Source organism: Stigmatopora argus, chromosome 21, assembly GCF_051989625.1.
Source record: "Stigmatopora argus isolate UIUO_Sarg chromosome 21, RoL_Sarg_1.0, whole genome shotgun sequence".
Lineage (NCBI taxonomy): Eukaryota > Metazoa > Chordata > Actinopteri > Syngnathiformes > Syngnathidae > Stigmatopora > Stigmatopora argus.
In genome coordinates, this window is record NC_135407.1 from 9770138 (window position 1) to 9783488 (window position 13351).

General features: G+C 39.8%; 1 protein-coding gene across 1 annotated transcript; it reads left to right on the forward strand.

Moving 5' to 3' along the window:
- Positions 1-4336: 4336 nt before the first annotated feature.
- Positions 4337-13338, forward strand: scamp3 (secretory carrier membrane protein 3). The gene is made up of 9 exons (XM_077591095.1): positions 4337-4669; positions 4928-5008; positions 7671-7793; positions 7996-8116; positions 8367-8495; positions 8634-8793; positions 9736-9837; positions 9945-10062; positions 12624-13338. The coding sequence occupies exons 1-9, from the start codon at positions 4616-4618 to the stop codon at positions 12783-12785; spliced, it is 1050 nt and encodes a 349-aa protein (XP_077447221.1). The 5' UTR covers positions 4337-4615; the 3' UTR covers positions 12786-13338.
- Positions 13339-13351: the final 13 nt, after the last annotated feature.

Sequence of the window (13351 nt, forward strand, 5' to 3'; positions counted from 1 at the left end):
TTAAACGACTAGTTATTTGTTACTTTGTTAATAGATGGCGAATTAGAACAAATGAAAATGTTTTTCCAATCCAATATCCTGTTTTTGGTGTTTTTTCATAGGGTTGGAACCACTGTTCCCTCTAATTTTTTGTTTGTCTGGGCAGAAAGACAACCTCCCTGGGCACACTAAGTACTGGTGTGAGCAACATCATCATTGCTCGCTATGGGCACACACCAGTATCACACCTGCCATAAGCAGGTGCATGTCTACTACACATAAATGATTTAGTAATAATAAAATGTAATGATTAATATCTATGAATGGGCGGCCCGGCAGATGAGTGGTTCGCGCGTCAGCCTCACAGCTAAAAAAAAATTTAAAAAAATTGGGATTTTATTTTGTGCGCTCCATATGATTTGCTGTGCGCAGAGAAGACGAGAGTAGAGCGCAATTGCGCACGCGCGCAGCTTAGAGGGAACATTGGTTGGAACTAATTAATTTGTATTTAGTTCATTTCTATGGGAAACGTTCATTTGAGTTACAAGTAAATCGACATGCGAGCTCAGTCCTGGAACGAATTAAGCTCGTATCTCGAGGTACCACTGTACATACGATATATATATGAAATTTGCATAGATTTTCAATTCCCTCATAACAAATTTCTAGCCATGGGCATTGCGATTTTATTAATCTTTACAAATTTTACTATTTTTATCAGTTATGGGGGCATTAAAATATCCGCAATTTAAATGTTCTAAAATATTATATTGATATTATCGATACCGTTGTAGCAAAGGCTTTTTATTTCTTAATTTCCTATAAATGTTGTTGTTCAATACCTTTTCTGTGAATTAGTGGCTTTTGTATCACCAAATGTGTATGGATTCCTGATGCATCAAAAAAATAAAATAAAATTACACATTTATTTTTAAAACCTTTGTCATGTTTTAGTCTTTAGGAACGGCCTTGGAAATTATTCGTAAGATTGCCAATTAAAAACTAAACACCACCGTTTGCCTTGCTGTAAAAAAATAGACTGTATGACTGCTAGACTACTGCTGTAAGACTACAACTATTAATTTTCCAGTTTTTTTAATAATGCGAAGACAAGTGGCACTGTGGTGTTCTTTCCAGTTTATACACACAATACTAAAATGATTACTGTGTACTCATTGACCTCAATGAATGATTGAGTAAGTCCAGACACTGAACATATGCAAGTTTTCACATCACTTTTATACTATGTAATGTTGAAGGTTTTCAACGACCTTAGTGAGACACACGTCATTGTGTGAGGAAAAACCACAGATATTTTAATGCACTCCGGGGTGAATGGAAAGTTAAAATAATAAAATGGCACCCCTATTGATTCTGCCTACTTATTAAAATTCTCAGAGGAGAACTCTAAAATTTGAGTCCCTCCTTAACCGGCTCATTTTCCACATGCAACTGTGGTGCAGTTTATTCCTCCAGGAATGATGTAATGGGGCCTTGTGTGTAACAAGATCAGCTTTGGAATGCTGTGGTTTTAAAGTCTGTAGACACTAGAAGCTAACTTTTGAGTAGGGAGCATCTGAAAGAATCCTGTCTGTCAAAAGAGTTGCGGAAATCAGCATAAAAGGCTGTTGGGGTCCATAAAAATAATGGGTAAATTACCCAAAGCAGACAGAAAATGTCCCATTCCATAAACTCAATGGGCACATTGAACAATAATTGCACTGGAGTTGGTTGGACACGGATCCATTACACCTCCAGGAAATGAATGACCAAGCCAACACAATTTCTTGTGCTTGGCTTCTTGAATATCCACACCAAATTATTTTCATTCTTGGAAAGAGTATGCTTTATTTCAAATAGAAATGGGGGGAAATATGTAATAGCAGTCCATATGCATGATTTTTTACATGCTGTCCCAACTCACAACAGCATTCTGATTAGAATCTGCACATAATAATAATAATCGGACATAGGCCCTGTCGTCATTATCAACAACAAAAAAGCCTACTTGTCATCACACCCAGAAACTGCGTATGACGAAATTGGTGGTGCTTCTCCATAAGCTGCGTTTACTCGGCAAAAGACCTAAATAAGTGATAGTTACGGACTTGTAATTTGGCATTCTGCTGTTATGGATACAGGTCACTTACCTCTCACTGTCTTTCACTTACCTTCAGTCAGCTAGTAGGAGGCAGATCACCACCCAAACATCTTTTCATATTACCTCAGAAGGGAATGTGTGTTGTGTTACCGCAAATTTAGAATTCTGATGGATGTGGGGAAAAAACTGTCCTTAAGCCTATTTGTCCGTACTTTGTGGGACCTATAGCGTCTGCCAGAGGGCAGCAGCTGGAACAGATTGTGACCAGGGTGGTAAGGGTCCCCTATGATGTTCCTGACTCTGCTGAGGTAACGAAACGGAAATACAACAATAAACATGGAATACTAAAACAAATATATAGCATCAGTACCAAGAATTTTTCAAAGTGAAATATTTTATATGAAATAACCATAGAAAACAAACAAGGTAACCAGAGGATGGACAATATGTGTCTGGATCATGTGACTTCCCTCACTCATGTGACCCCATGTGACTTGTGAAGAGAATATTGTGTGGGTTCTAAGGATTAGTGATGAAACACAGGTTAAATGTTTCTGTTAGGACTAATATTGGTACACTAGTAAAATCTAATGGGACTCACCCGAATTGAGCTGTATTACCCCACCCCATCCTGTTTATGGTTATGATAGGGAAAAAAACAGTTATTGTTGGGGTTATTCTGGGATGTTATTACATATGTGCATATTGGGGCACATATGGAATATGTGCATATTATTAAATCATTCTTACGAAGCAGACGAAAGCTGGCTTCGAGGACATTTAATTGTTTTCAAAACTATTGATTCGGACAGGACACCATGTTCCAGGCCGAGGACTGTTGATCTGAGTTCACAATGAAGATCTATGAAGGACTCTTAAATTGCTTTGACTTGGATTCCAACAGATGGCGATAATCGAATCAACTTCCGAAAATACTCGCATATTGTTTAAAAATACTGTCGCTCGGGTTTTACCATATATGGCAAATTCTTACGCAGTTGTTTTGGTTTCCGATCCGCTCAGGTCACTTTGTATGCTTACTTGTGCAAATTCTTACGAGGGTGTTCTTGGTTTCCGACCTGATACGAAATTGTTGTGGCAGTTTGTTTTTTGTGTTATTCGGTTAGCTTATGCAATTGTTTGAATCAGATTACCTTAGATGTTTTGATGGAGGATGCCGTTTCTTCAGAATATTCCAGAGGCGAGGACGAGCCAGGACGATTCTCACTTGCAAGTTTAGTAGCTGGGACATGTCAATGATGTCTCTCTGTTTTTATTAAAGTATACCTATTAATAAACCTATAGGTTATTTTGTCTGAAAATGAAAATATTAGAAACATGTTTACTTTAAGGGCAGCTCGGCTGCGCGAGTGGTTAACGTGTCAGCCTCACAGTGGGGGACCTTGGTTCAAATCCAGGTCGGTCCACCTGTGTGGAGTTTGCATGTTCTCCCCGGCCTGCGTGGGTTTCCTCCGGGTACTTCAGTTTCCTCCCACATTCCAAAGACATGCATGGTAGGCTGATTGGACACTCTAAATTGCCCCTAGGGATGGGTGTGAGTGTGCAAGGTTGTCCGTCTCCTTGTGCCCTGCGATCGTTTGGCCACCGATTCAGGGTGTGGCCTACCTCTGGCCTGAAGTCAGCTGAGATAGGCTTCAGCACCCCCCGCGACCCTAATGAGGATAAAGCAGTTCAGAAAATGAATCAATGAATGAATGTTTGTGGTTGTGCGGCCTTTGCGACTGTACTGTCTAACTTATAACTATGCCTCTTCTTGCTACTGTCACAATGAAATTTCCCGAATACGGGATGAATAAAGTTATCCAATCCAATCCAATGTATATTTTGTGAACATTTACTTTGTTGTTATTTGTCTCACATTCTCTCTCAAAGAGAGACACACTGACATCTGCTGTGAGAACAGAGAGGTACATGTACTAAAAAGCAAAAAAAATAAAATGGCTAAAACGATTTCTAAATTAGCCGCAACGTTATGTAGGGGTTCACTCGCCTGTTTTCAGTGCAGGCAGGCGCGGGCTCGATTCCCGCTGGTGGCGGTATGATTGGGAGTGCGGATGGTCGTTTGTCTTTTGTTGTTTTTTGAATATTTTTCTTCTTCTTCGTTTTTCAAATTAATTAATTTTTGGGTTTGTTTTTTGAATGAACTTTTTTCGACATGATTCTGTATTTTTGTTTTTTGTTTTTGTTATTATTATTTTTTGTTTTGTTGCGCCGCAGTGGTCACATGACCACGACTTTGCCTCATGACTTCCTGTATTGAATTCTGCCTCTTGCTGGGTATCTTGCAAATACATTCGGGTGGCTGAAGGAAGAAAATAGACGCAAAGCTTCCAAATTTTGCCTGTATGGCATTACATTGAAATTACGACGAAAATGAAACCACTAGCTAGCTAGCTGCATGACCTGTTTGTCTCAAGGCAGAAGCGAACTATATTACTGTACATCGTTGACGTTTACATTAGCAGCAAGTGGTGGTGACACTGGAGGTGATTTCTCGGCGTTTTTTTTGCGATAATGTCAAAATATACCAGCTTTCCGGACCCAATGGATGATCACAACCCTTTCCAGGTGAGTGATATCTTGTCAAAAATGTCAAATAGCACATAAATAAAATTACAAATTTGGCACTCAGTGTGAGTTGCGATTAAATAGCTGGCGTGTTGTCGCTCATGTGACACTTCCATGTGGGTTTTCCTTTCTGGACTGTGTTCCTCCTTAAGCTTTGGCCAACTTCTGGCCCGTGTTAGCTCTTAGCACTAAACACACGAACGTGAAAATTACTCTTCTTATTAGTATATCACATAAATAATAAATCATTGTTGACAGGATCCAGCAGTGACCCAACACAGCAGCAACAGTGGTTATGCCACATTGGACCTGTACAACCCATTTGAGGGCACGACTGAGGTATGACAATTCAAGTCAACAGTTGTTGTTTTTTTAATGAATGAAGGGGACCATCATTGCTAGCCTTTCCTAATTTGTTTCAATTTTCAAAAGCTGAGTTCCCCTTCAAAAGTCTTACGGTTACATCTTAATGAGTTAGAATTTTGTATAAATGTAATCTATTACAGAGCTGCCAACTACTCCGGAAATTCCGTAGTTTACCCGGAAATGTAACGTAAAGTCGGGGACTCTGGTCAACCTCCCTAAACTCCAGAAATCCCCAAAAATGCCCATATGACCATATGTTTATATTTGAAATATGAGCATATATATGCTTATATTTGAAATATGACCATATATATGCTTATATTTGAAATACGACCAAAGATATATGCTTATATTTGAAATATGACCATATATATGCTTATATTTGAAATATGACCGTATATATGCTTATATTTGAAATATGACCATATATATGCTTATATTTGAAACATGACCATATACAGTTGTGGTCAAAAGTTTACATACACTTGTGAAGCTCTCTTGAGTTTCCAGTTATTTCTACAACTCAGATTTTTCTCTGATAGAGTGATTGGAACAGATACTTCTTTGTCACAAAAAACATTCATGAAGTTTGGTTCTTTTATGACTTTATTATGGGTGAACAGAAAAAAAGTGATCAAATCTGCTGGGTCAACAATATACATACAGGAGCGCTAATATTTGGTAACATGTCTCTTGGCCAGTTTCACTTCAATTATGCGCTTTTGGTAGCCACCCAGAAGCTTCTGGCAAGCTTCTGGTTGAATCTTTGACCACTACTCTTGACAGAATTGGTGCAGTTCAATTAAATTTGATGGCTTTCTGACATGGACTTGTTTCTTCAGCATTGTCCACAAGTTCTCAATGGGGTTTAAGTCAGGACTTTGGGAAGGCCATTCGAAAACCTTAATTCTAGCCTGATTTAGCCATTCCATTGCCACTTTTGGTGTGTTTGGGGTCATTGTTCTGTTGGAAGACCCAACTGCGCCGAAGACCCAATCTTCGGGCTGATGACTTTAGGTTATCTTGAAGAATTTGAAGGTAATCCTCCTTCTTCATTATCCCATTTACTCTCTGTAAAGCACCAGTTCCATTGGCAGCAAAACAGCCCCATAGCATAATACTACCACCACTGTGCTTGACAGGGGGCATGGTGTACTTGGGGTTAAAGGCCTCACCTTTTCTCCTCCAAACATATTGCTGGGCATTGTGGCCAAACAGCTCGATTTTTGTTTTGTCTGACCACAGAAATTTCCTCCAGAAGGTCTTATCTTTGTCCATGTGATCAGCAGCAAACTTCAGTCGAGCCTTAAGGTGCCACTTTTGGAGCAAGGGCTTCCTTCTTGCACGGCAGCCTCTCAGTCCATGGAGATGCAAAACACGCTTGACTGTGGACACTGACACCTGTGTTCCAGCAGCTTCTAATTCTTGGCAGATCTGCTTTTTAGTGATTCTCGGTTGAATCTTCACCCTCCTGGCCAATTTTCTCTCAGCAGCAGGTGATAGTTTGCTTTTTCTTTCTTATCGTGGCAGTGACAAAACAGTGCCATGCACTTTATACTTACAAACAATTGTTTGCATTGTTGCTCTTGGGACCTGCAGCTGCTTTGAAATGGCTCCAAGTGACTTTCCTGACTTGTTCAATTCAAGGATTCGCTTTTTCAGATCCATGCTGAGCTCCTTTGACTTTTCCATTGTAGCGTTTGTGGGCGTTTGCATCCAATGAGCCCTATTTAAATGGCCTCAGTGAAGTCACCAGCTGTACTCACTCATAATCACTAACAAGAAGTTGAGGCGATGCTATGAAGCTCATTTCACTGACACAACTTTCTAAGTCACCAAAATTGCTAATTCGTGTTGCTGTATGTATATTTTTGACCCAGCAGATTTGATCACTTTTTCTGTTAACCCATAATAAAGTCACAAAAGAACCAAACTTCATGAAGGTTTTTTGTGACAAAGAAGTATCTGTTCCAATCACTCTATCAGAGAAAAATGAGAGTTGTAGAAATAACTGGAAACTCAAGAGAGCCATGATATTATGTTCTTCACAAGTGTATGTAAACTTTTGACCACAACTGTATATGCTTATATTTGAAATATGACCATATATATGCTTGCTTCCATTATCACCAATCAACATTGTGTCTTGGGGAAGGGCGGTGGTGTACACATTACATGTCACACAAGTAAGACGATCAAACTACAAGTACAATAAGCAAATGGCACCCATGAAGAACATATGACAAAAACCTGTTGCATTTTCATCTTTTTTCAGCATAGGAAAACTAGAAAGAATCTCATTATGTTAGTCATCACTAACACTTTTATCTTATCAGTGGAAAAAATATTTTTGTTATCGTCATCACTAATGAAAACTAAACTTTCTTCATTAAGGTTCTCCCACCTCCTTGTAGCTATTTTGTAGCCCATGCTGTTGTTATATAGTTGCTTTATGTAAGTAAGTAATTGTTGTTTTTACAAGTTCAGCACTGTTTTATTTATCCTACCATGTTGTTCAAGGCATCTTTTATGTGAACTTTGATATCACGAGATTTATTTCTCAAGCTTCAAAGGGTTTAGAAAGTCAAAAGATTTGCCTAAAGGGAAGTGTAATTTCTGTCATTTTGTATTTTAGCCCCCACCCCCTTATGAGGCCACCTCTCCCTCTGCTCCACCTGTGTCAGCAAAGACCCCACCCAGCCGAACAACACCCACGGAGCCCCGCAACTATGGCTCCTACAACACCCATAATTCCCAGGTAGATTACAGACACTCCACTCTCACTGCAACATATGAAAACCTCTTTAAAACAATTACCATATTTTCACGACTATAAGGCGCACCGCATTATAAGGCGCACCCTCAATGAATGACACTTTTTTCCATATATAAAGCACACTGGATTATAAGGCGCCCTGTCTATTGGTATGCTCACATTTCTATGTTGTTGGTTCCGACAGACTATGGTCAATGCAACCACAACAGAGTTGATGAAAAAGCAAGAGGAGCTGGAGAGAAAAGCACGAGAGTTGGAGAAGAGAGAACGGGAGCTGCAGTCTCACAGCTTGGGGCCCGGAGCCTGTAAGATGGGGAGGGGAGATTTAATATAGAATGAGATTGATTTTTTTATGTTTCAGTGTTATAATGCAGGGACAACGAAAATAATTGCAGCTGCAATACGTGTAAAATTTGATTTTATCTATACTCTGGCCTTTTTGTATGGATTTGAGACATTTATCTCATCAAGCCTATGTGAAAGTCGTTAAAAATCTGCTACCTGCTACCTCTCTTTTGGAAAATAAATGCTGGTTCCAATTTTATTTTGTTTCAGCTCGGCAGAATAACTGGCCTCCTCTCCCATCATTCTGTCCTGTTGGCCCCTGCTTTTACCAAGACATCAATGTTGAGATTAGCCAGCGCTTCCAGCGCACCGTTACCATAATGTACTACTTTTGGTTGTGTAAGTTTCTGGTCATTTTCCTACAATTGAAGCTAGATACAATTTTCTGTCGCCCACTACTCTTACAAAAACTATAGCTGGCCTTTTGGTGCATCTTTTGCTTACTCTGCCTATTTTGTTGTTTTTGTTAATGTGCAGTTGGCACTGGAACTCTGCTCTTCAACCTTGTCTCATCACTGGCAATGTTCTGCATCGACACTTCGGTTGGTGTCGGTCTTGGTCTCGCCATCCTCTGGGCGCTTCTTTTCACACCATGTTCCTTTGTCTGCTGGTATCGGCCTGCTTACAAAGCCTTCAGGTGCGCACTTTGATCTTAAGGGAATGAATGGCCTTTGTAACTTAATTTTCAGACAATATACAGTATAACAGAACTGGACTATTCAAGTATTAATCTCTCATCTCCTCTCATTTTCTAAACCGCTTCATCCTCATTAGGGTGGCGGGGGGGTGCTGGAGCCTATCCCAGCTGACTCCGGACCAGTGGCAGGGGACACGCTGAATCGGTGGCCAGCCGATCGCAGGGGACAAGTAGACTGACAATCATGCACACTCACACCCATACCTAGGGGCAATTTAGAGTTTCTAATCAGCCTACCATGCATGTCTTTGGAATTGTGGGAGGAAACCGGAGTACCCGGAAGAAACCTATGCAGGCCCGGGGAGAACATGCAAACTCCACACAGATGGACCTGACCTGGATTTGAACCCAGGACCCTAGAGCTGTGAGGCCGACGCGCTAACCACTCGCCCCACCGGTCCACCCTCAAGTATTAATATGTTTAAAAATTAAATTTCTAATTATGTACATATAGAGTAATACCTTGACATACAAGTGCCCCCAGATGGTAGAAATTTGAGATACGAGTAAAATTCCAAGCAAATATTGGCCTTGAGATACGAAACAAATTTTGAGATACAAGCATACGAGGGGTTCAAATCCAGGTCGGTCCGTCTGTGTGGAGTTTGCGGGGGTTTTCTTGGGGTACTCCGGTTTCCTCCCACATTCCAAAGACATGCATGGTAGGCTGATTGGACACTCTAAATTGCCCCTAGGTATGGGTGAGTGTGTATGGTTGTCCGTCTCCTTGTACCCTGCGATTGGCTGGCCACCAATTCAGGATGTCCCCCGCCGCTGACACTCAGCCGCCGGGCCGCCCGGACTGTAAATCGAGATATGAATCTAGTTGTAATTTGAGTGAAATTCACACTCCTAATTTTTAACTATCTTCCTTCTTTCTAGGAGTGACAGCTCCTTCAACTTCTTCATCTTCTTCTTTGTATTCTTTGCCCAAGTGGTTGTTTACGTCATAATGACAATTGGCATCCCTGGATGGGGTTTCAGGTAATGACTGCAGGCAGTGTATTTGATGAGTGTCTTAAGTAAAAAATGTAAATGTTTATTCCTTGTGCTATTCATATTATCTTGTTGAACTTCTCTTTCTCTCTCAGTGGATGGATTGTGAGCTTGACTGCTCTCAAACAAAGTGTCGCTGTTGGCGTGATCACAATGTTGAACGCCATACTCTTTACTGCCCAAGCCACAATTGGGGTGGTCATGCTGAAGAAGGTAAGAATTGAAGAATATACGTACAGCATGTTTTTGCAACTACAGACGCTCCCCTACTTACGAACGAGTTAGGTTCCGAGCGATTGTTCATAAGTTGAATTTGTTTGTAAGTTGATTCAGTGCTATATTTTGTATTATAATTTATGTTTAAGGCCTATATAAGATATTGAAGGTTTATATAAGTGCATTTGTATGTTTAAGGCTTGTATAAGTAACATGCATTGGTTTGTACTGAAAAAAACATTTAATAAAATGGAGAGAATATGTACAGTACTGTAGAGAGAGAGAGAGAGAGAGAGAGAGAGAGAGAGAGAGAGAGAGAGAGAGAGAGATTTATGTATTAGGAACTGGCCGAAAGAAGCGATCTAACGGCGATTCCACAGTTTTCTTCTTTTTTTCATCATAAATGATGCGGTAGCACACTGTATGGCATCACTCAATTGATTTGCAAACTTTGTGCAGCGTTCAATATTTGGGTCCTGCTGCTCGATCTTTCTGTTTATAAATGGTACTGACGGTCGAACGATTCAAGTTGTATATGTGCAACGCTCACCACTCTCGCGCGCATCAAGCTTCGTTATTATTGCCACTCGTTTCAAATGAAATGGCTTGCCTCTTCCTTGCAACTCCCTCGATAGAAGCCTTTCGCTTTTTACCAACCATATTCAATAATGGATGCACGAGATATTTAATGATACAAATGAAAAAGGTTCTTTGCGCACTGGAGATACGTTCACGCACTTCCGCATTGCAACGAAGAAGGTAGATGCTGGGTGAGCTGAGCCCTCACAGCGCCAGGCGTATTAGCGGCGGAAAGAAGCACTACTCGGAAAAAAATACAAAATTGGACTTACGAACATTTTTCGACTTAAACGCAATTTGCAGACATGTTCGTATGTACCGTTGTTCGTAAGTTGAATGTTCGTAAGTAGGGGAGCGTCTGTATTGCCATCATGAGCTCAGAGTTGGTCTGATTTTTTTTTTACATTGATTAAATTTACTAACAGATTAAACATTTCATAATCCCTTCCATCCTTCAAGAATCTGTCTTGAGAAAGGGCATTAAAGTTTCCATTTATTACTCCTCCTAGCTTTAGTTTCAAAATGGTAATTGACCAACTTAAGCGAGTGCTCGGGTCTTTTTTTGTCTTGAAGTGCAAGCAGTAATTTGATCTGAGTGCTAGACTGGCATCGAACTAAAACAAGTGGCATGGAATTTCACAACATGATGCAAATAGTTTAAAAAAAAATCTTGATGCTATTTTCTTGGTATACTCTTATTCCTCATTGACCACAGCAACATCTCAGCTGGGTTACTGTGAATTTCATCCAGAATTTAACATGCTTACTGAAATTGCAGTGTTTATTTGCTCAGTGTCGCTGTTCTGCAGTGCTGTCAGTTGTCAGAAGTCGATGTTTCTCGATGTTTCTCAAAACAATTTCGAGAAGTCCAGCTAGAGAGAGGAGCGACCTTCCCGTTGTTTATCACGGTTGCAAGCAGATGTACTAAAAATGACTTTTTAATGTTAATAAGCTAAGTAAATCAAAGCGTTCTTCATTGCGAGCAAATATATAATAATGTGAGACTAATAAGCTTCATTGCGAGCAAAGATATAATGTAAGACTAATAACCCTAACACACACCAATGAACAGTTTTATTTTCATACATGAGGCACACCATGTTATAAGGCGCATTTGAATTTCTCGTTTGTATTTTATCTTTTAACATTTTAACTATTGTATGATGAATGTGTGTCTTGAGCAATGTTCCCTCTAAGCTACGCGCGTGCGCAATTGCGCACTACTCTCGTCTTCTCTGCGCACAGCAAATCATATGGAGCGCACAAAATAAAATCCCTTTTTTTTTTTTTTAGCTGTGAGGCTGACGCGCGAACCACTCATCCGCCGGGCCGCCCATTCATAGATATTAATCATTACATTTTATTATTACTAAATCATTTATATGTAGTAGACATACACCTGCTTATGGCAGGTGTGATACTGGTGTGTGCCCATAGCGAGCAATGATGATGTTGCTCACACCGGTACTCAGTGTGCTCAGGGAGGTTGTCTTTCTACCCAGACAAACAAAAAATTAGAGGGAACATTGGTCTTGAGTACTTGGAGCAGTATAATACAGTTATGGTCCAACAAAATAGGTTTGAGGTCACTAAGTGGGTATCGGTCTAAATACATCCATAAAGTGCACTGGATTAAAAGGAGCAGTGTCAATTTGGGACATGATGGCGGAATTTTCCTACACTCTATAGACCAAAAATACGGTACAAGAATGGTCATAAACTGAATTAACTATTAAATCATCACTATATTATAAACTAACCCAAATTACGTCTAAGGATTTTGCTTCTACGGTGAATTAGAAAACGTTTTTATTGACTGTTGCAGTGTAAGTCAAGTGAAGACTCCCATGAAAACCTCTCCATACTACTATAATAGGACCTTGCATGTTACTTAATTTGGAACAAGAAATAAATAACAACGTAGGTTGTTGCTGTCCCAGAAAATGTAGCCAAATAACATATCGTCTTTCCTTGTTCAGGTCCATGGTCTTTACAGACAGACTGATGCCAGTTTTCAAAAGGCCCAGGCTGAGTTTGCCACTGGAGTCATGTCTAATCAGGCTGTTCGCCAAGCTGCCACCAACGCTGCTGCCAACGTTGCTGCCAACACTGCCCAAGGGGCTTTCAACACACCCGCTTAATTAAGAGGGCCACAGTAATAAGTTTGAGAGGAAGAGGGCTCCTTCAATCTGATAAGTTTCATTTTCCCATTGGTGATTACATTTCAATGGGTGGGTAACCTAAGTCTCTGTAAATTACCCTGAGCAAACAAAACAACTCGCGCATGAGACCATGGTTATGTAATGTGTGTATAAATAGTTTTTTGACGTGATTAATAAAAACTCAACATTTATAAGGCTTTATTTATACAAAGAGCAGGTGTTACATCAAAAAGGTGTATGGAGGTTTGTGTGAATACAGGAAAAGGGTATTTAGAAAGTATGCCAAATATAGTATCTGCTTCAATTTTTACAAATATGAATGTGAAAATCAAGTTAAGATATGTACCAAATACATTTTTTTGGCAAAAAATAACTCCAAAAGAGAATGCCTTTTCATGTTGTTGCCATAATCTCGCATACTCTTAAGTATTGAATTTGTTATTTGTGTATTGCTGTTCTGTTGGTGAATCCTGAATTTATGACACATCTTAGTTTTAATACAAATATATGGACATTTAAAAAAATATCTCAAGTCTACTGTAGTC